The sequence below is a fragment of the Erinaceus europaeus genome, chromosome 5, assembly GCF_950295315.1.
Source record: "Erinaceus europaeus chromosome 5, mEriEur2.1, whole genome shotgun sequence".
Classification (NCBI taxonomy): Eukaryota; Metazoa; Chordata; class Mammalia; order Eulipotyphla; family Erinaceidae; genus Erinaceus; species Erinaceus europaeus.
The window spans coordinates 125,198,794-125,224,540 of NC_080166.1; the positions used below are offsets into that span (position 1 = coordinate 125,198,794).

General features: G+C 44.8%; 1 protein-coding gene across 4 annotated transcripts in view; it reads left to right on the forward strand.

Annotated features, from left to right (window-relative positions):
* Positions 1–25,747, forward strand: part of CLDN10 (claudin 10) — a 143,608-nt gene that overhangs the window by 97,168 nt on the left and 20,693 nt on the right. For 2 of the 4 annotated variants that reach the window (XM_007526843.3, XM_060191761.1), the window contains exons 2-3: positions 18,526–18,687; positions 18,771–18,852. In XM_007526843.3, coding sequence (XP_007526905.1) covers positions 18,526–18,687; positions 18,771–18,852 — 244 coding nt within the window. Of the gene's footprint in view, positions 1–7,949; positions 8,257–18,525; positions 18,688–18,770; positions 18,853–25,747 lie in introns of those variants that run through there. The other 2 variants (XM_007526842.3, XM_060191760.1) reach the window with 2 other exon arrangements.

Sequence of the window (25,747 nt, forward strand, 5' to 3'; positions counted from 1 at the left end):
CTGAAAAGAGAGTTAACATATAAAGCCAAACAAGTTGTTGACTAATCATGAACCTAAAGGCTGAAGTAGTGCAGATGAAGAGTTTGGGGGGGAGGTCTCCATTTTGTAGCTAGCTAGTAGGCATATTTGAGTTATATTCCAAAGGACCCATTTTCACTTCTTTTATCCCCTTTCTGCAGTTCTGTTATCCATAGTTTGTTTGGCTTACCTCTTTTTACATATAACTGCTGACAAGTGAGTTTTATTTCTTTTCTAGAACTTCCTACCCACATTTGCTCTCCCTTGGACAAATGTCCATTTCACTTCCTGGTTCCTCTCCACAGAGATCTCTTTGTTAATGTTCTGCTACACCCCTTCTTCTCCTACTCTTCCTCCTTCTCTCTTATTATCTTCATAGATTTACTGGATAGAGACAGCCAGAAATTGAGAGGAAAGGGGAGACAGAGAAGGAGAGAGAGAGACACCTGCAGCCCTGCTTCACCATTTGTGAAGCTTTCCTCCTGCAGGTGAGGACTGGGGCCTTGAACCTGGGTCCTTGCACATTGTAACATGTGCGCTCAACCAGGTGCGCCACCACCTGGCATCCTCCTTCTTCTTTCCCTTCTCTTTCCCCTTCCCCTCCTCCTTTTCCTTCTCTCACCAACTACTTCCCTCCTCTCCCCTCTCCTCCTCCCTCTTCTTTACAATTCAATTCTATTCAATAACTAACTCTGATTGATCCCACCTCTATGAAAAACAAAATTTTATATTTTTAAGAGGGAGAATGTGCATGAACTCAACAATTCCCGTTTGGGCTAGAACTGACCATGTTCCAAGTCCTTCCTATACACTGTCTCTAATCCTCACAAAGGCTGCATAAGGCTCAATTGTTTCTTACTGTCTTATAGTTGAACAGATGTGAGTGATCAGGCGACCTGCTCAAGGTCACACTAAGCTCAAGTTTTACCCATGTCTTGACAGTTCCCTTGTCTACACCTGTGAAAAATCTGTTTCCTGAGTTGAACTGCTTTAGCACACACTTCTAATATGCAAAAGTAAAAGTTGAGATTGTAAAGCATTCTCTTCACAATCGCCCTCTTCCACACACACAAACCCTCCCCACTTCAAATACTGCCCAAGGCGGGGGTGGGTAATGACAGGAAAGGAACAGAAACAAAACGGACGGGACCGCAGGTACAGACTCTTATCTGTCTTCTCCCTGATAGTTCTGTGTTTGCTCCTGTCCATTTGAGTGTTTATTCCATTAAAAAACAAACAAACAAATAAAAAATAACTTTATGAGTTCAACAGGGTCTTGGAGAGCATCCAAAATAATCCCTTCCATTTAAAAATGAGGAAGCTGTAACTCAGAGTGACTTGCCCAAAATATCTAAATTCATTTGCTGCCCAACTTGGGGGAAGTGGAAGTTAGATTGAACAAATATTTAAGATAGAGGGCAGTGACTTGCAGGAGAGCCAAAGGATAAAACAAGGCAGCTGTTTGTTAATAATTAGCACAACACACACACACACACACACACACACACACACACACACACACACAGGGATGCTGATATTTGTGACTGTTCATTCCCATGACTATTACTACTCCTGCGACTCTAGCCTTTGTATTAAGTTGATTACAAAAAAAAAAAAAAAATCCTGGAATTAAGACAAACCAAGAGTGTTAGCATAACTTGGAAGGAAGATCACAGATAGGCTAATCAATGATCTTAGGATGGGAATTAATGTCTTCTTTAATGTGGTGTAACAATAGGTAACTCCTGGGAAGTGGTGTGTGTGTGTGTGTGTGTGTGTGTGTGTGTGTGTGTGTGTGTGTTAATACCATATTTATCAGGACTTTAGTTCCTTCCCACCTGATTAGCAGGCATGCCACCTCCTTGGAATCTAGGAAGAAGCTAATGTATACTGAAACTAAATTTGATGCTTAGAAAAGCCTTGAGCTAGTGAAAAGCACACCTGTGTTGTTTGGCAGGTGAGTTGAATCTCAAGTAAAGAATTTCAGCAAATCTCCTGCTCAGTCGCTTAACTGGTTTTTATTCCTATTGAACAGCCCTGGGGTGGGGGGGTGGGGAGTGGGGGTTGGGAGGAGAAATCCTATGATTTTTTTTTTCTTAATAACCACAATAATGCCAAAGAAATAACTTTCAGTGCTAATCCCTGTGCTTTAGGCCCAGAAGTGGAAGCCCCATGATATATTTCAAGATACCAAATAGCTTCATGTCAAATATATCCATCTACCAATAAATGAGTAGCTTTCATATCAGAAAACAAAATCCAAAAAAAAAAAGAAAAGAAAACAAAATCCCCACTTTTTACTAATGACCAAATTATTGTTCATTAAGATGTAAAGCTGGATATCTGGAGATGTAACTTGCTAACTGCACTCACTCTCATATTTAAATGAAGAATAACTTGTTATGAATTGTCAAATGAAATTTCCAGTGGACTGAATTCTAAAGAAAAGAAAGGAGCTATTATCAGTTAAAAGGTGTTCTGGAGATTAACTGCAAAGGTTACTTAGGACTCTATAATCTTAAAGTGAAACAGGCCATTTAGCCATTCTTTCTCGGTTAACAAAAAAAAAGTCTATTTGGTCTGGCTTTATTTTCTGGATGTTGCTATATTGGATTACACAGTCATCTGACTATCTCTGGGTTTCTTCTGACTACCCTGGTTTTGAAAACCTTGAGCTACAAGACAGTCTAAAATCAATGCTGGGACTCATTACATAATATTCCTTGGATATTAAAGAAAGTTAGTCTTTTTCATCCTTTGGTTAGGCACCTGAAGGCTCTAAAATATAACTCTCTATAGCCAAAGTTGCAGTACACGCCAGAGAATAAAAAAGAAAAGCATTTAGAATTGTTCCACCTCATCAAAAGGACAAAGGATGAAAGTGAAGTGATCAGGTTCACAGGCATGACGACCCTGCTGTTCGGCTGGCAAAGGAACTCACAGCATTGCCTTCCAGGGCTTAATAGATGAATTGCTGGTGGTGTTTTAATCCCTTTTAAGTCAAAATTGCATGTTACAACCTCCACAGTAAAATCATATTTCTCTTTTTAAAATCCTCAAACCCAGGGATTAATATCCTTTCTCTCTGTAATAGAGAGGATCAGTTTTTTTGTTAAATTAACCAATTATGCGCCTAGCCATGATATTCAGCTCAGCAGAGCAATTGTTCTCAGCATGCCTGCATGATATATAAGCATTAAATATATTACTACCAGACCCACCCCCAGAGAGCTGGCTTATGCCATCTGATGATACAAGAGGAAGAGAGATTTCCTTGGGGATCTCAGCTGGAATTCAGAATTGCAGTGGTGACCTGAATATGTGGATTTTTTTTTTAAAAAAATTATATTTATTTATTTTCCCTTTTGTTGCCCTTATTGTTTAACATTTTTGTGGTTATTGATGCCGTTGTTGTTGGAGAGGACAGAGAGAAATGGAGAGAGGAGGGAAAGACAGAGAGGGGGAGAGAAAGATAGACACCTGCAGACCTGCTTTACTGCCTGTGAAGCAACTCCCCTGCAGGTGGGGAGCCGGGGGCTCAAACCGGGATCCTTATGCTGGTCCTTGCACTTTGTGCCACGTGTGCTTAACCCGCTGCGCCACTGCCCGACTCCCAATATCTGGATTTTTAAAGTCTAATAGCACATCCAATATAGCAACTAGTAGTATGGTAACACTGCACTAGTGACAATACAGTTTCTTGCCTCAAAAATAAGTCAGTGTTTGTGGGGGTGGGCAGGCAGTCCACACCCAGTTGTGTGCACACATTACCATGTGCAAGGACCCAGGTTCAAGCCCCTGGCCCCCACCTACCAGGGGGAAGCTTCGTTAACAGTAAAGCAGGTTTGTAGGTGTCTATCTTTCTCTCTACCTCCCCATCTTCCCTTCCCTTCTCAATTTATCTTTGTCCTAGCCGATAAAATAGAAAGAATAAAAAGGAAAAAATGGCCACTGGGAGCAGTGGATTCATGGTGCCAGCACCAAGCTCCAGTGAGGCAAAAAAAAAAAAAAAAAGTCAGTGTTAAGTCTGTAAAAGAAGAGTCAATGTTAGTGAGTACCTAACATAAGGGAAACACAAGCAAAGACTGTCTGACATGACCAGGCAATGAACAAAACCAACATTTGTGCAATTTTCAATTTTAGGAAACTATTAAACTGATTATGTTCTGGTTTAAGACTTCCTGTGTTGTTTGAACAGTAAACCAGATCAGCAGTAGGCAGACTCTTCAGAAAGGAATAAAGCAGAGAAACTATCATAGAAACATGCTGGAGGGCAAAAAAAGAAAAGAAAAGAAAAGAAAACAGATGATAGAAGGGCTTTTAAAAGGCAAAACACAAAGAAAAATTAACAGAAATGGCAAAACCTACAAGGGAATAGAGGACACTTGTAGTCAATACTCAAAGGAAACGGACTTGGAAAGCAGAGCAGAGGAATAGAATGGAGTGAGGTGTGGGTGCTTCCTCAATTGTTTGAATGCTGGACCCATCAACAAAGTCAGCTTAATATGTCAGGGCAAACTAGGGCCAAGAGCAAACAAAGGGCAACCATATATGCATCTCACAGACAAAATCATCTTCTCTCTCATTCCCATTCACTTAAGCCACCAATGGCTAAGCACATATAAGGCTGCTGTCCCAAGCTGGTAGGATTGAGCCTGTCTACTCTCATTATAGATTATTTGGATGCAAGGTAGACCAATTTGAGCACAGCATAAAAAATGTCTAAAAGCGTGTCCCAGCCCAACCAAACCAGGACACATGCCTTGCCTTCTACTGAACCCATGGTCTTAAAAATTGGAGCACTCACCTAAAAGGGGGAAGCTTTACAAGCAGTGAACTAGTGTTGCACGTATCTATCTTTTCTTCCTCTTGATCTCCCCCTTCTTTCTCATTTTCTCTTGTCTCTATCCAAAGCAAACAAATATTTTTTTTTTTGAAAGTTGTAACATAAGGGGCCCAGGTGGTGGCGCACCAGATTAAGCGCACATAGTAGGAAGCACTGGTTCGAGCATCCTGCTCCCCACCTTCAGGGGTGGGGGAACGTTGCCTCACAAGCAGTGAAGCAGGTCTATAGGTGCCTTTCTTTCTTTCTTTCTTTCTTTCTCTCTTCCTTTCTTCCTTCCTTTCTTTCTATCTATCTATCTTCCTCTTCCCTCTCAATTTCTCTGTCCTATCCAAGGTATCAGAAAAATGGCCACAGGAGCAGTGAATTCGTAGTGCCAGCACCAAGCCCCAGTGATAACTGTGGAGGCCAAAAAAAAAAAAAAAAATTAAAAAAAAAGTTGAAGCATAAACCAAATATTCCTTTCCATGCACATGACCTAGGATCAAACCTCTCCTCCATCACACTGGAGGAAGCTTCAGTGCTGTGTCCCCTCCCCCCCCCCCCCCCCCGCCTTTCTCCCTCTCCCTCTCACCCACTCTTCCTCTCTCACTCTCCTTTATCTCTCAAATCATCCTGGAGTAGTGAAACTATGGTGATGGCCAAAAGGAAATATATATATATAATATCTCCATCTCTGGAAATAGACAGGATAACAGCATTCTGAGTGTGAGATCTTGTGCTAAACGTCTCCAATTATTTCAAATCTAAATTCTAAGGAGTCTATAGGTCAAGATTCTTTCTTGTCCTTTGGGGGCATTTAATCACCTCTAAATTCACTCTGTACTCATTTGGTCAAAAAGGAAAAAAAAAGTGGCTAGGGAGATTGATAAAGTATTTACAAGGAACTAAAGTGTCCCCACATTAAGATTGTGAAACAGAGTTAGACGAGGCTTGAGACCTTCGGTGACTTTTGGCACGAAGCAGATTCTGAAAGCGCCTACCCAGAACTTCAAGAACTTCCACTGGGCAAGTAATAAGCCCATAATAAAGCCAGTGTCTTTGTTCTCTCACTTATGTCCAGATATGTGACCTCAGGATTTGAAAGTACAACCTGAGCTCTATGTTTACCTTGAACCGGCAGTGGAGGAAAGATGAGTTTATTCTTCAATTAAGCGGAACAGTGGAGGTGGTTTTAAAAAAATTTTTTTAAGAGAAACAAGATATAGAGCCATTTCTACTAAAATGAAAGTATTCATTTCTAGAACAGACTCAGAGAAGTGGGAGGGAGCTGGACTTAGGAGGAAATGTTTGAAATACAAGTCCCAGTGCCTTGCTCTCATCTCAGCACCGTGGCAGGTGCAACCACAACCAAAGTTGGGAGCTGGAGAGACAGCGTCATGGTTCTGCAAAAGACTTTCCTGCCTGAGGCCAAACTCCAGCACCACTATGAATCAGAGCTGGTATCTATCTGTATCTATCCCTCTCATTGAAATAAAAGTTTTAAATGTTATTTAAAAAAAAAGATTAAGGTTGGAGGGAGGGGTTTGCTCGGGGCTGCATTGTTGAACTGAGGCCTGGGCCCCCATATCTTAACAGAAACTTTCCAGGGGGCAGGTGGTAGTGCATCTGGTTGAGCACACATGTTACCATGCATAAGGACCTGGGTTCAAGCCCTTGGTGCTCAAATGCAGAAGGGAAGGTCCACGAGTGGTAAAGCAGTGTTGCAGGTGTCTCTCTATTTCTCTCCCAAATTAAGCCTGCCCCCTTCATTTCTCTCTATGTCATCTAATAAATAGATAAATAAACAAACAGGGTGGGTTAGATAGCATAATGGTTATGCAAAGAGACTCTCACTCCTGAGGATCCCAGGTTCAATCCCCAGTACCACCATATGCCAGAGATGAGCAGTGCTGGGGGGGGGGGGTAAATAAAAAGACTTTTCTGATGGTACAGGAGGTGGCACAGTGGATAAAGCACTGGATTCTCAAGCATGAGGTTCTGAGTTCAATCCCTGGCAGCATGTGTACCAGAGTGATGTCTAGTTCTTTCTCTCTCTCCTCCTATCTTTCTCATAAATAAATAATAATTAGAGTGGTGGTCCGGGAGGTGGTGCAGTGGCTAGGGCACTAGACCCTCAAGCATGAGGTCCCGAGTTCAATCCCCGGCAACACATGTACCAGAGTGATGTCTGGTTCTTTCTCTCTCTCCTATCTTTCTCATTAATAAATAAATAAAATCTTTTTTAAAAAAATAATAATAATTAGAAAAAAAGACTTTTCTGCATGCCATACATGCCTCCCCTTCCCAAGCCCCACCAGCACTGGGCTGGGTCACCAGGCCATGTCCTTTCAGGGCATACACCAAGCTCTCGGTGTCTTTCCCAGGAGCTCTGGGTGCTCAGCTCTTTGCCCAGGGGAGTTGGGCGGGTGGGGTGGATGAGACGCAGCTGCCTGTCTGTCCCTTGCAAGGTTTTTCGTGGTTTTTTTTTTTCTTTTTTAAGTTTGTATTTAATAATGCTTAACAAGATTATAAGACAACAAAGGTATAATTCCATACAATTCCCAACACCAGAGGTCCATGTCCCATCCCCTCCATTGGACACTTCCCTATTGTTTATGCTTCTGGGAGTATAGACCAAAATTCTTTATGGGTTGCCAGAGGCTGGAAGGCCTGGTTTCTGTAATTGCTTCTCCGCTGGACAAGGGCGTTGGCAGGTTGATTCATACCCCCAGCCTGTTCCTATAGTTCCCTAGTGGGGCAGGGCTCTGGAGAGGTGGGGTTCCAGGACATTTTGGTGAGGTCGTCTGCCCAGGGAAGTCAGGACGGAATCATAGGAGCACCTGCAACTTGGTGAAATTGCCCTTGCAATTTCAGACTCATTCTTCGCGGGGTCCTGCGGCCTCCCCGGGTCGGGGAAGGGGGGCGGAGGGGAGCTCAGGTCTGGATCCTGCAGACTTGCGTAGCGCGGGTCAGGTGGCTGCAGAGAGCCGGGGGCAGCGAGCCCCGAGGGCGCGTCCCGGGACCCGCGCGCGCGCCCTCTAGCGCCGGGTCGGGAGGCCTGCGGGGTCGGGGCGCGGGGCGGGGCGGCCGCGGAGGCGGAGCGGCGGGGCCCAAAGCGGCTGGGCCGGAGCGCGGGGGGTCGCGGCGGGCGGCGAGTGGGATCCGGAGCGGGATCGCTGCTGCAGCGGGCGGCATGGCGAGCACGGCGTCGGAGATCATCGCCTTCATGGTCTCCATCTCGGGCTGGGTGCTGGTGTCCTCGACGCTGCCCACCGACTACTGGAAGGTGTCCACCATCGATGGCACGGTCATCACCACCGCCACCTATTGGGCCAACCTGTGGAAGACGTGCGTGACCGACTCCACCGGTGTCTCCAACTGCAAGGACTTCCCCTCCATGCTGGCGCTGGACGGTCTGCATCCCCCACCCCCAGACCTCCAAGACCCCACCCCCCAAGACTCCCACCTTCATCCTGGACCCCCGCCAGGCCCTAGGTTCTGACCCTGGTCCTCCCTCCCTCAACCCTCTCTCCTTCCCAGTGCACCAGGACAGAAGGTGCCCAACAGCACCCCTGAGCTGGGCACCTCCTCCCCCCACCCCGGGGGCTCAGCCCTATCCCCCTTCCTTGACCCCTACAGGGCCTCTGATATATCAAGGACAGCCCCCCCCCCTTATCAGTTGCATGGGAGCACCCACTGCAGCCTGGAGCCCCAAAGACGCTGGGGGTGGGGGTGGGGCAGTGCAGAACATGCCCAGCAAGGGAGGGGGACTTTGGGGTGTCAGGGGAAGCAGTTTTGCTGTGCCAAGAGTCAAGGACATGCCTTGGGACACCCCCTACCTTCTCCCTGGAGTTTTGAAGATGCAGGATCATACAGAATGTGTGTGTTTGTGTGGGATGTTCCACCCTTCCCCACTCCCACCCCTCCAAAGTGGGGGAGCCTGAAAGTGGTTTAAATGGCATCAAGGATTTGACAAAAATCCGTTTGTCCTGGTGTCCCTTTTGAAAAGGTTCATTTGGTGCTGTGGAAAGGAGGCAAGAGGAACGGTAACATATTGTGGGAGTAGGTCTCTCCTTGTCATGGTCCTTAAGAAAACAGGCTCCCAACTTAAGTGTCTGACCCTTACTGCAGATTTTAGGAAAATGAGTAGCTCCTGTCTGGACCTCACGGCAGAAAAGACTGGTCAGGACTCATCTTTCTCGCTCCTGTTGGCCTGTTCTGCTACTTTCTGCACTTACCCTGTTGTTAGCCTGAGAGTGACAGCTCTGGGTTTGCATGGAAAACAAACCATTCTGCCATCCATATAGCCGTAGCTCTCGGCCAGGTCCCAGAGACTGACCAAGTTCTAACCCCATTCCTTCATCTCCCCAAGCCTATCCCGGCACAGAACTTGATGACGTTCCCGGCAGAAATGCTTGCCTAGTCTCCCCTGTGCTGCAGGTTTTTATTTGCAAAGCTGTCTAAATGCAAGGCAAGACTGAATTGTGACCACACACACACACACACATACACACCAAGGTGCTGCTTGCTTTCTGCCCCTCCTCCAAAGGCAAACCAACTGTTACTCTGTGTGGTGTTTGGGGGAAGCTGTGTGTCTGGGAATTGGTCCTAGAGGAGCAGCGGTGGAACCATGCAGGTGAGGTCAGGGCTGGGGTGATTTCCTTGGATTAGAGTTGGGTGTCTTCCCAAGCACAGACTCCCAAGCAGGTGCTCTCAACAGGCAGCCTCTTGTTTCTGTGGTTTGCCTGCAGGAGTTTGGAGCTGACAACCACTGTCCCAAGTGCCTGCTTCCGTTGTAATTGTTGTTAAGTGAGATCTCGAGCCAGATAGGCGAGCTCGCTTCTGTGGGACAGACCCGTTGGGTAGAAAGGGGTTGTTGAGGGGAGAGACAAAGGAGAGAAGAGAAGGAACTGCTCCAGGCATGTTACTGGGTGCAGAGTACTAAGAATTTCCACCTTATGCATCGCAGATGTGAGTGAACTGGAGAACTGGGGGGGGGGGGGGGGCTCTCCCGACCTCTGTGTTTCCCTGCTGATTTCTATAGCTACCTAACAGGTAAGGAATAAAGTTTGTACTTTATGCCTCTCAGACAAGAGTGAGTGGAGCATTGGGATTTGGGGGCAGGGAGGAGGAAGGCAACCTTACTTTCATATACCAACTCTGAAGGTCCTGGAGAACAAGCAAAAACAAGCTTGGTTTGCAAAATGGCCTTTGTGCATCTAGAAAATGGCTTTTTAAAAAGGACATCACAGTACCTACCTTTCTGCAGTGTTTTAAAATGGGTTCCTAGGGACCCCGTGCTGGCTCACCTGGTAGAACACACACACACACATTACCATATGCAAGGACCAGGGTTCAAGCCCCCAGTCCCCACCTGCAGGCGGGGAGCTTTGCAAGTGGTGAAACAGTGCTGCAGGTCTCTCTCTCTCTCTCTCTCTCTCTCTCTCTCTCTCTGTCTCTCCCTTCTCTCTCATTTTTTCTTTTCTTTTTTAACCAGAGCACTGCTCAGCTTTGGCTTATGGTGGTGCAAGGGATTGAACCTGGGACTTGACAGAGCCTCAGGCATGAGAGTCTGTTTGCATAACCATTATGCTATCTACCACCACCCGTCTCTCATTTTTTTCTCTATCCTATTGAAAATGACTGCTGGTAGTGGATTCATCAGACACTGAGTCCCAGCAACCCTGGTGGCAGAGAGAAAGAGAGAGAGTGGAGGAATGGAATTTGGCAGCAGAGGAGAGGAAGGCAAGCCTAGTTTTATATCCCAACTCTGGAGACCCTTGAGCATTTAATGAAAATAAGATTGATTTGTACAATGGCCTTAGAGTGTGCTCGTATGTCTAGAAAAATGACTGTATAATAGCTTCATACCACCTATTGTTCTGCAGCATTTACAGATGAATATCATATCTTACTCTAAGTCAGTGCATCCAGGAGTAGCTTTGTTTTTTAATTGACCGAGAGACCAGTGCACTGCTTGCCCTTTATGATATTCTACTTTGCTGAGGTCTTTCTTTGTCTTTATGTGATGCTGGGGACCAAGCCTGGACTTTACCCATGCAACTCCTGTGCACTCTACCTTGGAGCGATCTTAATGACTGCATGGTATTCAGTGGTCTGGACAAACTGGTTTATTTAACCGCTTCCCCATTTGCTGGATGTTGGGCCCTTTCCAAACCTTTGCTGCTGTTAGTGCTTTGTATCTGCTGCATCAGTCTTTATAGATACTAGATATCTGAGAAATGGTATTATTAGAGCCAAGTCACCACCACCACCCCCAGAAAAAATATAAGGATACCCATTTCCCCACAGCCTCACAACTGGGTTTCTTAGTCGGTGTCACCAGTGAGTCATAATATCTATGCTCAACTGGGTGGCATAGCTGCCCGGCCTCTCTGTCCATACATTTGCTTTCTTTTGAATTTGCCTGTCCACATCTTATGCCTGTGATTCTGTAATTTCCTCTCTGTTTAAATGATTTTTTTTAATTCTAAATGTCAATTCTTGCTTTTCTATATGTATGTTGTCATCTCAGTTCATTGCTTGTCATTTAAGTTTATGGTGTCCTTTCTTTTTTCTTAAAGTTTATTAGTGATTTAATATTGATTTACAAAATTACAAGATAACAGGGGTACAACTCCACACCTTTCCCACCACCAGAGTTCTGGATCCCCAATCCCTCCATTGGAAGCTATAACTGTTCTCCTATGGTTGCAGATATGGGTTACCTATTATTTCTCCAACTATCTACATATATTAGTGTATATTTACCCCCTTTTTTCCCCATGGTCTTATCTTCTCTTCCTTTCCAAGTCACATATCCACCTATTACTACGTCCAAATGTCTTTCTCTCCATTTTTCCTCTTCTCTCTCCCAGTCCTGATAGAGCTGACCTTCAGAGCCCTCTGGTCATCTTCCCCAAACATTTCTCCCTTGCTGGGAATATGAACCAAAACTCTTTTTTTTGTAGAAGGTGGGAATTCTGTAATTGCTTCTCTGTTGGACATGGGTATTGACAGGTCAATCCATACCCTCAACCTGCTTCTATCTTTCTCTTGTAGGGTAGGGCTCTGGAGAGCTGAGGTTCCAGAACACTGGTGAGGTTGTCTGCCCAAGGAAATCAAGATGGAATCATGATAGTATCTTCAACTTGTTGGCCGAAAGGCAATAAGCTACAAAGCAGAACAAAATGATTAATGAATAGGAATACGGTCCTTTCTCATGCAAAACTTCCTGCTGTCACTCTCTTCCTGCCGACTCTATCTTTCAGTTTAAGAACCTTGCACGCAGTCCCAGGCTTGATTCCCTGACATTACATGTACCAGCGCAATGCCCTCTGGTTCTCCCTCTTGTCTTAATGAGCAAATGCACTTTTTTGTTGTCACCATGGTTATCACTGAAGCTTGGTGCTGGCACTATGAATCTGCCACCCCAGCCACCATTTCATCCTCCCCTCCACTTTCTATTTTATTTGATCAGACAGAGAGAAATTGAGAGAGGAGGGGCAGACAAAGAGGCAGAGAGAAAGAAAAACACCTGCAGACCTGCTTCACCACTTGTGAAGTGTCCTTCATGCAGATGCTGAATGGGGGCTCAAACTCCAGTCCTCAAGCATGTTAATGTGTGCGTTCAGCCAGGTGTGCCACCACCTGGCCCCACAAATGCACTTTTATTATTATTAAAAAGAAGCCAATCCATCTCACTGTTTTCTCTATCCTAGGACAGCACTTTGGGTGGTTTACCCACAAGGCCACATTGTCATAGAGGGGGTGATTTCTCACACCTCTAAATGAACTTCCCTGAGTAGGACTCCCTGCCTCCTCCTTCCCTGGGTCCCAGGATTCTAACGCAGGTCCTTTCCACAATATGTGAACTTGACATCGTCTCTGAAGTGGGAAAAAAACCAACTATATCCCTGTGAGTTGTGATGTAGACCAGTCCTCTGCTGCATTACACCAACAGAAGTTCTAGAGAAGAAAATCTAACAAGGGAGAGACTCACACCTCTCTATCTCCCACCTATCCTTTTAAAATTATATATATCTTATTTTGGTTAGAGACAGAGAGCAATTGAGAGGGGAGAGGGATATAGAAAAACAGACAGAGAGACACATGTAGCACTGCTTCAGCACTTGTGAAGCTCCCCCCCCCCCAGATGAAGAGCAGGGGCTTGAACCTGGGTCCTTGAGCACTGTAATATGTGTGCTCAACTGAGTGAGCTACTGCCCAGTCCTCTCCTTTAGCCTTTGGTAGAAGAACTGACCTCTTGGTTGCAGATGATAAAATTGACTATTCCAAATTATTTGTTTTTCTGGATTTCTTAGGTGAAGGAGGTTATGAAGTATCACAGTCAACCCAGTCTTCCCTCAAAGGAAAATGAGACTCCTCTCAAAACTCTAAATGTGCACATTCCACATTTTTTGCCATAATTCAACCCCTACTCTCATTATTTCTGCTTAGGATCAAGCTAAAGGTTCATGGGGACGGGGGGTGGGGTGGGGGGGGGAGGAGCTGGCTGAGCTTTTTCCCAGGTTCTTGGTTTCTAGTGCCCATCCCGGGAAGTGAGTGTTTTTCTGCCTATTGTATGGATGAGAAAATGAAGGCTAAGTGATCTAGTCAAAGGGACACAGCAGGCAGAGAGGAAAATTGGACCTAGAATTCAAAGCCCATGGCTGTTTGCGGTTTGCAAAGAAAAAAACACACACATCTTGATCCTGATGGGAAAAAGGTTCATTCTTTTCCTTCCCTTCAAGCCAGAGGCCAGCAGGTGCACTCTGCCAGTGGCTATCTCCACCGAGTGGCTATTTTCACTTTTATAGTCCAGAGGGAAAAAGAGGCATACATTCCTTGGGAAGCCCTTAACCTTTAAAGGACAGCTTGAAGGTGGCCTCCCATGGAATGCATGAATTTAAAATCACTGTATTTTACTCATGGAAAAAGTTCACGGTTGAAGGACTGGGTGATTTCTGTTTACGGCTCGCCCACACCCCTTTGCAGACAGTTCCAACTTCAACTGAGATTTGGTTCATCTATTTCTGTTAGTGGGAATGTTTGCTGTTTCTCCCAAGAGAATTAACTATAAATTACACTTCAGAGCCCTTCTAAGTAAATATATTCATGCCTCAGCACCTTAATGTGTTAATTAGCGATTAACAGTGTGAGTAAATTAGACCTGTCAAAAATAATGGCTTCCTTGGCTAGCTTTTTACTGCCCCTTCACTCAGTAGTATTACTTCGAAGTCTTGCCCTCCAGAACTGCCGTAAAAGCAAGGTTGGAGAGGTCTGCCTTGCAAAAGACAAACTCTGGAAGAGTTTGTTGCCAATATTTTAAGCAATGGCCATTCCTTCAGTCCACCAACAGCTTCATTGTGTTTACAGCTGGTAGAGGAATGGATTCCCAGGAACTTTTTGCTCTCCTTTTCCAAAAATCTAGCCAATTATTCTGGTGAACTGCCTTCTCTGCATGTATATGAGTAAATTTCTGTGTGTGCGTGTGCATGTGTTTAAGCCAGAGCACTGCTCAGCTCTTAATTTTTGGTGGTGCAGGGGATTGTACCTGGGTTCTTGGAACCTCAGACGTGAGAGTTTGGTGTATGAGCTACTGTACTATTTCCCCTGATCAGGTTATTGTTGTTGTTAGTATAGCTTGGTACTAGGGAAGAATTTGACTGCATCAGAGCCTGCCTTCTCCATCTCTTTTCTTATCTTTATGCCAAGAGTTCAAAGTCAGGAGAAAAACAGAATTGAATAAGAAACTCCAAAACAATATCATGAGTCATATATAAAGAAAATAGAATTTAGTGTAGAGGAAATAGCATAATGGTTCTGCAAAAGACTTTTTCTGCCTGAGGCTCCAAGGTCCCAGGTTTAGTGCTCAGCACCACCATATACAAGAGCTGAGCAGTAGAAAGAGAGAAAAGAAAGAGAGAGAGAGAGAAAGAAAGAGAAAAAAGGAAGGAAGGAAGAATGAGGGGAGAAAAAGAGGAGGAAAAAGAAAAGGAAGAAAAAGAAAAATAAAGAGAAGGAAGAGGGAAGGCAGAAAAAGAGAGTAAAAGGAAGGAAGGAAAGAAGGAAGGAAGGAAGGAAGGAAGGACGGACGGGAGGATAAGGAGGGGGGGTTGGAGGGGGGGAGGGCACATCTGCTTAAGCACACACATTACCAGGCACAAGGAACTGAGTTCAGTCCCTTATTTCTCACCTACAGGAGGAAAGCCTCACAAGCACTGAAGCAGATCTGCAGCTCTCTCTCTCTCTCTCTCTCTCTCTCCCTCCCTCCCTCCCTCCCCTCTATCTTCCCCTCCCCGCTCAATTTCTTTTTTTAATTTTTTAATTTTTATTTATTCCCTTTTGTTGCCCTTGTTGTTTTACTGTTGTAGTTATTATTGTTGTTATTGATGTCATTGTTGTTGGATAGGAGAGAGAGAAATGGAGAGAGGAGGGGAAGACAGAGAGGGGGAGAGAAAGATAGACACCTGCAGACCTGCTTCACCACCTGTGAAGCAACTCCCCTGCAGATGGGGAGCCAGGGGCTCGAACCGGGATCCTTATGCCAGTCCTTGGGCTTTGCGCCACCTGTGCTTAACCTGCTGCGCTACCGCCCAACTCCCTCCCCTCTCAATTTCTATCTGACCTATCAAACAAGAAAAAAGAAAAAAAAAAAAAAGAAAGAAAAGAAGGGAGGGAAGGATTACTCTCTCTCTCTCTCTTTTTTTTATCAGTTAGCATTGAATGTATCAGTCCAGGGTTCCCATCTTCTTTTACTCTCTGGGAAAATGAAATCTGTGTCCTAAATGATCCAGTTGTCCAATTTAACCTTTTTGCCAAGCTTTTGGATGTTCACAGAAAGTCTGCAAGATTTCTAAAGTGAGTGCAAATGATGGTGCCTGATAGTTTTTCTGGGGTGATTTTTTTCCTACATGGATAATACAGAGGTTACATCAGACACAAACTGGTTTGCCTGTCCAGTGATTCCATCAGAGGCAGTTAAAGCCACTCAACGCCAGAGGTCACAATAAACCTCAGAACATAAGGATACCACACTGTCCAGTACCCTTGCTAGTAACTGGCAAGTGTGTTTCTTTTGTTCAGTCGTTCAAGAAGCTACCAGGCTTCCTCTCTCTGTCGGTGCTTCAGCCTGCTCCCTGGTTCTACCTGATGGGTCTGAAGTGTAAAATAGACTAAGCTCAGTAATTGGCAGAAGAACCTCTGTTCTTCTTTATTCCTAAAATTAAGTTTTCTTGTGCTGATTTTGGTTGCCTCACCACCAGGGAAATGATTTTTCTGCCTGGCAGCAACTCACACTGCGCAATAGGAGATCCTGGCTGTTTGTAATGTGCGCGTGTGGGTCTCGGGGACGCCATGCTGGCACAAGAGCGCCTTTCTGCAGAGAGCCCAGGCCGATGGTGGAAACTTCAGATGTCATTCTCACTTGAAGATACAAGGAGTGGAGGCTCCCCTGCCAGCATTCTTTCTGAATTTATGATTATTTTAGAATCAGTACTTACCTTAGGCTTTTCCTAAGTGTTAGGAATAAGGGAGTTATGAGTTAGATGGTTGTTTTTTTTTTTTTTCTAGGTTACAGTTTAATTCCATATGACTTGTTTAGGGGGTGGGAGATAGCTTACCTGGTAGAGTGCATATGTAAGGACCTGGGTTTGAACTCCCAGCTGTTACATGGGAGCAACACATACGGCAGAAGTTTTATGAGTAGTGGAGAAGTGTTGTAGTATCTCTTTTTCTCTCTTTCTGTCTTCCCCTATCTCTCTCTTCCCCTCTCTGTCTCTCTATCTCTCTCCCCTGTATTTCTCCCCTTCTCTGTATCTCTCCCCCTCTCCTCTGTCTCTGTCTCTCTCTCTCTCTATCTCATCCTCTACCTAAAAGAAAAAAAATAATCCACTGGAAATGGTGGAGTTTTGCAGGAACAAAGTCCCAGCAAAAACCCTGGGAGCAAAATAATTAAATAAAATTTCATCAGCCTGATTCATCCAATATGTTCATCTGCTTATCAAGTGTCTTCTTGCACCTGCTATGCACCTTTTTCCGTCTCTATCAGGTTAAGACCTGGCCCTGCATCCAGCTGAAATGACGGTCTTACAGGAGAGTCCTTTATGAGTTTAAGTCCCGTACATTTAAAATTTGTTGGTATCTTGACAGAAGCGGGGTTGAAGTTTGGCATCATTCTGACTGTGTAAACAGAAACATGTGACTAAGGAAATGACTGGTGTCAAGGGAATGGTCAAACCAACCAGCCAAACAAGCTTCAGGGCTCCTTTGAAAGCACCCACTTGTGCCAGCACTTCATTTCATTCCTCTTTTTTTCCCTTTTTTTTTTTTTTTAGAGAGAGGCAGAAAGATAGAGGCAGAGAGAATGAAAGAGACCACCGCACAGAACCTTCCTTCAATGTGGTGGGGGCCACGCTTGAACCTGAGTCACGTACATGCCAACGCAGCGCACTAAGTGAGCTACTTATGGCCTGCCAACGGTTTATAAGGCTCGAAGATTCTTCTCCAAAACAACCAATGCTTTTTAAGAACCTACTTCTACTCAGTGTGGCCTGAGAACAAGAAAGTGTCATGAACGTGATCGATCTAGACTCTGCCTGATTGAAGCTGCTAGCCTGGCTGGTCTCGTGGCTCAGTGTCCGCATGTGCACTAGTACTGGCACACCCGGGCCTTTGGGGCCCTGGCTACCCCGTTAACAGTTTCATAATGTCAAAACCATGACAACCTCCATTTCCAAGGTCTGAGGAACTGGGCGATGGTGTGTGTGGGGTTGAGCATGCACATTACCATGCACAAGGATCTGGGTTCAAGTCCCCCTGCAGGGAGGAAGCTTCACGAGCTGTGAAGCAGTGCTGCAAGTGTCTTTCTTCTTTCTCCCTCTCTATCTCCCCCTTTCCTCTCAGGTTCTTCTCTCTGTCCTATCAAAACAAAAATAGATAAATGCATTTTATTTCATTGACACCAGGGTTACTGCTAGGGCTCCGTGCCGGCACTATGAATCCATATCTCCCAGTGATCTTTTTCTCCTTTCTACTTTTTTTGATAATTGAATAAGACAGAGAGAGGTGGAGAAGGAAGGGAGAGATAAGGAGAGAGAAAGATAGACACTTGCAGATCTGCTTCACGACTCCTGAAGGGTCCCCTGTGCAGGTAGGAGTCGGGGGCTTGAACCTGGGTCCTGGAGCATGACAATATGTGCACTAAACTCCATCTGCCACAACCTGGCCCCAGTAACTAAAATTGAAAAGACTGTCCAAGATCCAGCATACAAAGGAGCAAGAGGGTTGAGGTGGTGGCAAGTGACTTTTCTCCTGGTGAAAGGAAGTGTGACCTGGTACTCACAGTCAGATCTGCATAGGGTCTACTTTGCTCCGTCTCTTCCTAACTTATCTCTGTATCAAACAACTCCTACACGCCTCTGTTTTCTCCCCTGGCAAGGGCGGGAATCCCACCATTCAGAGGTCTGCCCTGGGGTTCACACGGACGCCAGACAGTACAGTATGGGAGCTTTAACAGGTGCTAGATATGGATCAGTTTGCTTTGCTTTCTGGCCTGTCTTGCCAGGTGTTTAAGCCATTATGGTCACATTTCCAGGAGCTGAAACGATCATTCAGAAGGAGGAACCCTTCTCGGAATGTGTGCAGTTCTGTGTTTATAAACGTGACGGCCTCTGTTGTAGGTTACATCCAGGCCTGCCGAGGACTCATGATCGCTGCCGTCAGCCTGGGCTTTTTTGGCTCCATATTTGCCCTGTTTGGAATGAAGTGTACGAAAGTCGGAGGCTCCGACAAAGCCAAAGCCAAAATCGCTTGTCTGGCTGGGATTGTTTTCATCCTTTCAGGTAAATAGCTGAGTTCCCTCTGGATGGGGCACTTCACTGCGAGCCTAGGCTTACTGTGGCCTCTCCTCTTCTCTGCTCTGCAGGGCTCTGCTCCATGACTGGTTGTTCCCTTTACGCTAACAAGATCACCACGGAGTTCTTCGACCCTCTCTTCGTCGAACAAAAGTAGGTGCTTTTCATGGTGTCCCTGCTTCTGACTTGTGGGAAACACGCACACGTTAATATTCTATATGAAGGCATATGGCGTTTCTTACCTGGACAGCTAAATGAGACAAGCCTGATGCGTGGCGTTGCATGACATGACATGACCTGGGATCAGGCACTGGATGTGTGCCCCATGGGCAAAAGAGGCACAGTCACTGCACTAGTGTCGCATCGTGTCTGGTCTCAAAATAGCTCTAGGTGTCAGATTCAGAACTAGAAACTGCATCTCTTAGAATCATCAAACTGAGGTCAGATAGAGGGAATGTGGAAGAGCTGTGAGACAGGAAAGAAAGGAAGATGAAGCAGGATAATAGGCAAGTATAAGCTAGCTTTGCTCATGATCCATCCAAACTGATATCAGCCACATGCCATTTGGGGGGCCCTTTCTCTTAGACATGCTTTGTTGGCTCCTGTTTTAGCAGGCTATACCTAATCAACTTTTAAAAAATATTTGGTTTTTTCTCTGTTCTTTTAAAAAAAACACTTTTTTAAGTCTTTTCATTTATTTATGATTGGATAGAGACAGAGAAATTGAGAGGGAAGCGGGAGATAGAGATAGAATTCCTCAATGAAAAGCAGACATTCCATATAACCCTATTCCGTTGTTCATGACTGTTTACCTAGAGAATGCAAACACACTAACTCCAAGAGATACATGCATATTCATCACAGCGGTATTTACAATAGCCAAGACTTAGAAACAACCCAAGTGCCCTTGGCTGGTGACTGGATTAAGAAAATGTGGTTTAGATACATGATGGCACACTACTCGGCTATTAAAAAAGATGAAACCCTGCCATTAAGTTAAAATTAAGCCAAATAATAAGTCAGACTGAGAAAGACAAACACCAAGTGATTTTACTCTCTTGCAGTCCACACATATATACCACAAATGTACTGAATCAAACAAAAAGTTTCTAGAGTGAAATGAAATTAGTGGTACCCAGAAGAGAAGTCAGGCATCGCAGTCAGCTAGACATCTATTTGGTAGTGGATAGAACTGAATACAGATGTTGACTGGTACTGTACATATCTGAAATCTCTATGATGTATTAAGCTGATACTAGTTGTTTTTTTTAATAACAACTGTATATCATGCTGGGCTTTTTCGGTTTTTTTTTTTTTAATTTAAGAAAGGATTAATTAACAAAACCATAGGGTAGAAGGGGTACAACTCCACACAATTCCCACCGCCCAATCTCCATATCCCACCCCCTCCCCCGATAGCTTTCCCATTCTCTATCCCTCTGGGAGCATGGACCCAGGGTCATTGTGGGTTGCAGAAGGTAGAAGGTCTGGCTTCTGTAATTGCTTCCCCGCTGAACATGGGCGTTGACTGGTCGGTCCATACTCCCAGTCTGCCTCTCTCTTTGCCTAGTAGGGTGGGTCTCTGGGGAAGCTGAGCTCCAGGACATATTGGTGGGGTCTTCAATCCAGGGAAGTCTGGCCGGCATCCTGATGACACCTGGAACCTGGTGACTGAAAAGAGAGTTAACATACAAAGCCAAACAAATTGTTGAGCAATCATGGACCCAAAGCTTGGAAAAGTGGAGAGGAAGTATTAGGGAGGTACTCACTGCAAACTCTAGTGTACTTCTGCTTTCTTACTTTGGTGCCATACTCCAAACTCAGTCAATTTCTGCTTTGCGTTTCTACTTCTTTTTTTTTTTTTTACATGCATAACATTCCCCAGATTCCCATTTAACAATACAACCCCCACTATTTCATTCATCATTTTTCATGGACCTGTATTCTCCCCATCCACCCACCCATCCCAGAGTCTTTTACTTTGGTGTAATACTCCAATTCCATTTCAGGTTCGACTTGTGTTTTCTTTTCTAATCTTGTTTTTCAACTTCGGCCTGAGAGTGAGATCATCCCGTATTCATCCTTCTGTTTCTGACTTATTTCACTCAACATGATTTTTTCAAGGTCCATCCAAGCTCGGCTGAAAACGGTGAAGTCACCATTTTTTACAGCTGAGTAGTATTCCATTGTATATATATACCACAACTTGCTCAGCCACTCATCTGTTGTTGGACACCTGGGTTGCTTCCAGGTTTTGGCTATTACAAATTGTGCTGCCAAGAACATATGTGTACACAGATCTTTTTGGATGGATGTGTTGATGCTGGGCTTTTTCAAAGGCACTCTGGAGTGGCAGTGGTACCCAGATGTGATTCAGTCTTGGTTACAGGCAAATACTTTGGCATTTACAGTTCAGTTTGGTGGTGGTGATAGTTGTTTTTATAACTATGGGCAGTTGCTTTTTATTGTTTCCCTAGGCTTACTTCTCGGCATTGGAAATCCCCGGGGAAATCAGGCTAGAATGGTAATAGGTCAAATAGTTTGTCTTTCATGAGAAAATACCCTCCTTCCTCAGCCGAATGCCATGCCTGTGTGTGTGTGCCCCGCCTCAGCCGGGCTAGTGAGTCTTCAGATCAGACATTAGAGAATTTGGAGTAAGTACTTACTAAATTGCCAGGCTGGTGTGCATCACTTCTTTTTTTTTTTTTTTTTTTTCTGGCAGACTGCAAGATACTTCAGGAAATTGAGTTTCTCCTTTTTCCTTTTTTTTTTTTTTTCCGCCTCCAGGGTTATTGCTGGGGCTCAGTGCCTGCACTACAAATTCACTGCTCCTGGAGGCCATTTTTCTCCTTTTGCTGCTCTTATCGTCTGTCGTTACTGTGATTATTATTGTTGTTGTTATTGTTCTTGTTGTTGGATAGGACAGAGAGAAATGGAGAGAGGAGGGGGAGAGAAAGATAGACACCTGCAGACCTGCTTCACCGCCTGTGAAGTGACTCCCCTGCAGGTGGGGAACTGGGGGCTCGAACTGGGATCCCTACACCAGTCTTTGCACTTTGCACCATGTGCACTTAACCTGCTGTGCTACTGTCCGGCCCCTCTCCTTTTTCCTTTAATACAGTCAATGCTTAAATAGGAAATCCATCTATCATAAGCAGATAATAAACTATTAGCACATGTTGAAGCCCTGTGGTGCGCTAAGCAGAGCACTGCTGACAGCATTTTATTCTTATAACTGTCCTATAAAGTTGATTCTGGGGGGCAGGGGCAGGCAGTAGCGCAGCAGGTTGAGTGCACATGGTGCAAAGCGCAAGGGGAGCGCTTCACAGGTGGTGAGGCAGGTCTGCAGGTGTCTGTCTTTCTCTCCCCCTCTCTTTCTTCCCCTCCTCTCTCCATTTCTCTCTGTCCTGTCCAACAACAATGACATCAATAACAACAGTGATAATGATAACCACAACAATGATAAAACAAAAGGGGCGATGGGAAGGGAAGGGAGTGGTCTCTAGGAGCAATGGATTCATGGTGCAGGCACCGAGCCCTAGTGGTAACCCTGGAGGCAAAATAATAATAATAATAATTAATTAAAATTAAAAAAAAGATTCTGTTGGCAGCCCCAATTTTTAAGAAAAGAAAACTAAAGGGAGATGTGTTCAAGGGAACTTGGGTCAAACCAGTAGGTTGACTGTACTCTAATTCTTTTTTTTTTATTATTTCTTTATTGGGGAATTAATGTTTTTCATTTGACAGTAAATACAATAGTTTGTACATGCATAACATTTCCCAGTTTTCCATATAACAATACAACCCCCACTAGGTCCTCTGCCATCCTTCTTGGATCTGTGTTCTCTCCACCCACCCACCCCAGAGTCTTTTACTTTGGTGCAATACACCAATTCCAGTTCAGGTTCTACTTATGTTTTCTTTTCTGATCTTGTTTTTCAACTTCTTCCTGAGAGTGAGATCATCCCATATTCATCCTTCTGTTTCTGACTTATTTCACTTAACATGAATTTTTCAAGATCCATCCAAGATCAGCTGAAAATGGTGAAGTCACCATTTTTTATACCTGAGTAGTATTCCATTATATATATATATATATCGCAACTTGCTCAGCCACTCATCTGTTGTTGGACACCTGGGTTGCTTCCAGGTTTTGGCTATTACAAATTGTGCTGCCAAGAACATATGTGTACACAGACCTTTTTGGATGGGTGTGTTGGGTTCCTTAGGATATATCCCCAGGAGAGGAATTGCAGGGTCATAGGGTAGGTCCATTTCTAGCCTTCTGAGAGTTCTCCAGACTGCTCTCCACAGAGGTTGGACCAATTTACATTCCCACCAGCAGGGCAGGAGGGTTCCTTTGACCCCAGAACCTCTCCAGCATTTGCTGCTGTTACCTTTTCTGATGTATGACATTCTCACAGGATCAGGTTTAATTACCCACTGTGATGGGAAAAAGGCCTGAAAATAACACGTGACACTGTCAGGAATTCACAGACGGCATTTCAATAAAACTTGCTTCTGTGAAAGCCAACAACTTGACTCACTCAATTTCCTTCTCTTTGCTGATGTCTGTAGAGGAAGAGAGGGAACTAAAAGCGAGGAAGATCACTAAACTACACATCAATACCAGATACACTTCTTCCATCACTCCTGACTCATGATAGTCTTGTGCCATGAAAATGGATGAACTGTTGGACTCTCATACAGGAGGTCCCAAGTTCAATTCCCAGCATTGCACATGCCAGAGTCATCCTCTGGCCCTTTCTCTTCTTTTCTCTCTCTCTTGTAAATTGATTTTCTTACAGTCATGGGCTTTACACCTAAGTTTTGAGCATGTTTTGGGAGCTATCACTTCCTTGGCTGGCATCACCTCAAGTTAAGTAGTCAGCTTCTCAGATTTTGAGAATCAAAGGGAAAGGCAGGGCTAGTCCTGAGAGAGCTGGGTTTGGAAAGGCTTCACTCTAGGGAGGTTCTGACTCCCTTCAGTAGCTTCTTCGACTCACCTAGTAGAAAGCTCCTTGAACTCAAAGAGGGCTCCCTCTAGTTTACCTCACATAGTGCCTGGGAAGTGAAATTTTCACTTAGACAGATGGCACTTTTGGGAGGAAGAGGCTGGGGAGAGGAGACACATTCCCTTTCTTCTTCCCACTCCATTAGTTTTCTTGAAACTGTTGTCAGGTATCCTCTCACCCTCTGGCTCTGGAAGGCAAGATGGAGCAGACGGTTTGGGCTCTTCAGAGGGGCGAGTGCTTGTTACTTGCTGTGGTTTACGTTTCTGTTTTTGCTGTTGTCGTTTGTTTTTGTTTTGTTTTATTTTGCCACTAAGGTTGTAGCAGGGGCTCAGTGCCTTCACGCCAACTCCGCATTCCTGGCAGATGGTTTTTTCCCCCTTTCCTGCTTTTTTGACGGAGAGGGAGATAGAAAGAAGGAGAGACACTGGCAGCATTGCTCCATTGCTCTTGAAGCTCTGCGCCTCAACTCTGTTCCCACAGGTGGGGACTAGGGACTAAAATATGTGCACTCCACTGGATGCACCACTGCCTGGCCCTGTGATTTAGATTTCTGATGAGAAAATACTTGTGCTTTCAAGCCCATCTTAGAATGCGCTTTAAAAAAAAAGAAAGTTAAGTGCACGTGGTGTGAAGCATAAGGATCCTGGTTCGAGCCCCCGGCTCCCCACCTGTAGTGGGGTCGCTTCACAGGCGGTGAAGCAGGTCTGCAGGTATCTATCTTTCTCTCCCCCCTCTGTCTTCCCCTCCTCTCTCCATTTCTCTCTTATCCAACAATGACGACATCAGTAACAACAACAATAATAACTACAACAGCAATAAAAACAAGGGCAACAAAAGGGAAAATAAATAAATATAAAAAAATTTTTAAAACCATCCAGAACCCAGTTTTGATATTGATTTGCTACTGTTTTCTTTTTTTTTAGTATTATTATCTTTATTTATTGGATAGAGGCAGCCAGAAATCAAGAGGGTAGGGAGAGATAGAGAGGGAAAGAGACAGAGAGACACCTGCAGCACTGCTTCACCATTCACAAAGCTTTCCCCCTGCAGGTGGGAGCCGGGGGTTCAAACCCAGGTCCTTGCACATTGTAACATGCGTACTCAAGCAGGTGCTCCAGCGCCCAGCCCCTGCTGATGTTTTCTTTAGGAATGCTGCCCTATATTAATGGAATCATCCTTGTAGATTATCAGAATATGGCTATGTGCAGGGAGCTTTGTAGATGCTGTTGGTGAGGAAGAAATGAGTTTCTTCTCCTGTAGAGCTGAAGTCATGATCTTGGCAGGAGCCACAGCAAACAGCTTCACGCATGAGGTTCCTGGCCCTCCTGAAACCTTCCTTTTCCCATCACTCCCTGGGGGTGGGGGGACTTTTCTCCCCCAGGCTGGAATCATTTGACAGAGTGGCAGTCTTCAGAGTTTCATCTGACTGTGCTTGTGTTCTGCCATTTCCTCATATTTGCCCCCTTTTGTTTGGCTTCTTTGCTTTCTCTCTAGTGATAATTATGGGTGATGGTTGGCTCCAGGAGGGGCTCCTGCTGAGTTCTGAGGGAAAAAAAACACAATTTCTCAACTCTTCACTTTGGCCTGTTTCAAGCCAACTTCCTCCTTTTTTGTTAAAACAAAACCTACCAAATTTAAAAAAAAAAAAAAAAAACCCTGCCCTCACACAATCTTATGGTAACAGCTGTCCCCTCATGAACAGCATGATTCACCCAGCCAAGGTTTTGACATTTAATTATACATTATTCCCACCATTGCTTTGTTGTCCAAAACCACTAACTTCCTGAATGTCTGGCTTTGTTTTCTTAAATAAACTGTCCTGAGTGAGAACTGATTGGCATGAAGCAACTGCTTTTCAAATCCTGCAGAGTTAGAGCCCTGAACTATCTGTCCTCACTCAGGAAACAGGACACTGTGACCTTAGATTGTGTGTGTGTGTGTGTGTGTGTGTGTGTGTGTGTGTGTGTGTGTGTGTGTGTGTGGTGGGTCCTGTTTTCATTCTGAGGCTCTCAGTCTTGATGACTCCCGTCCGC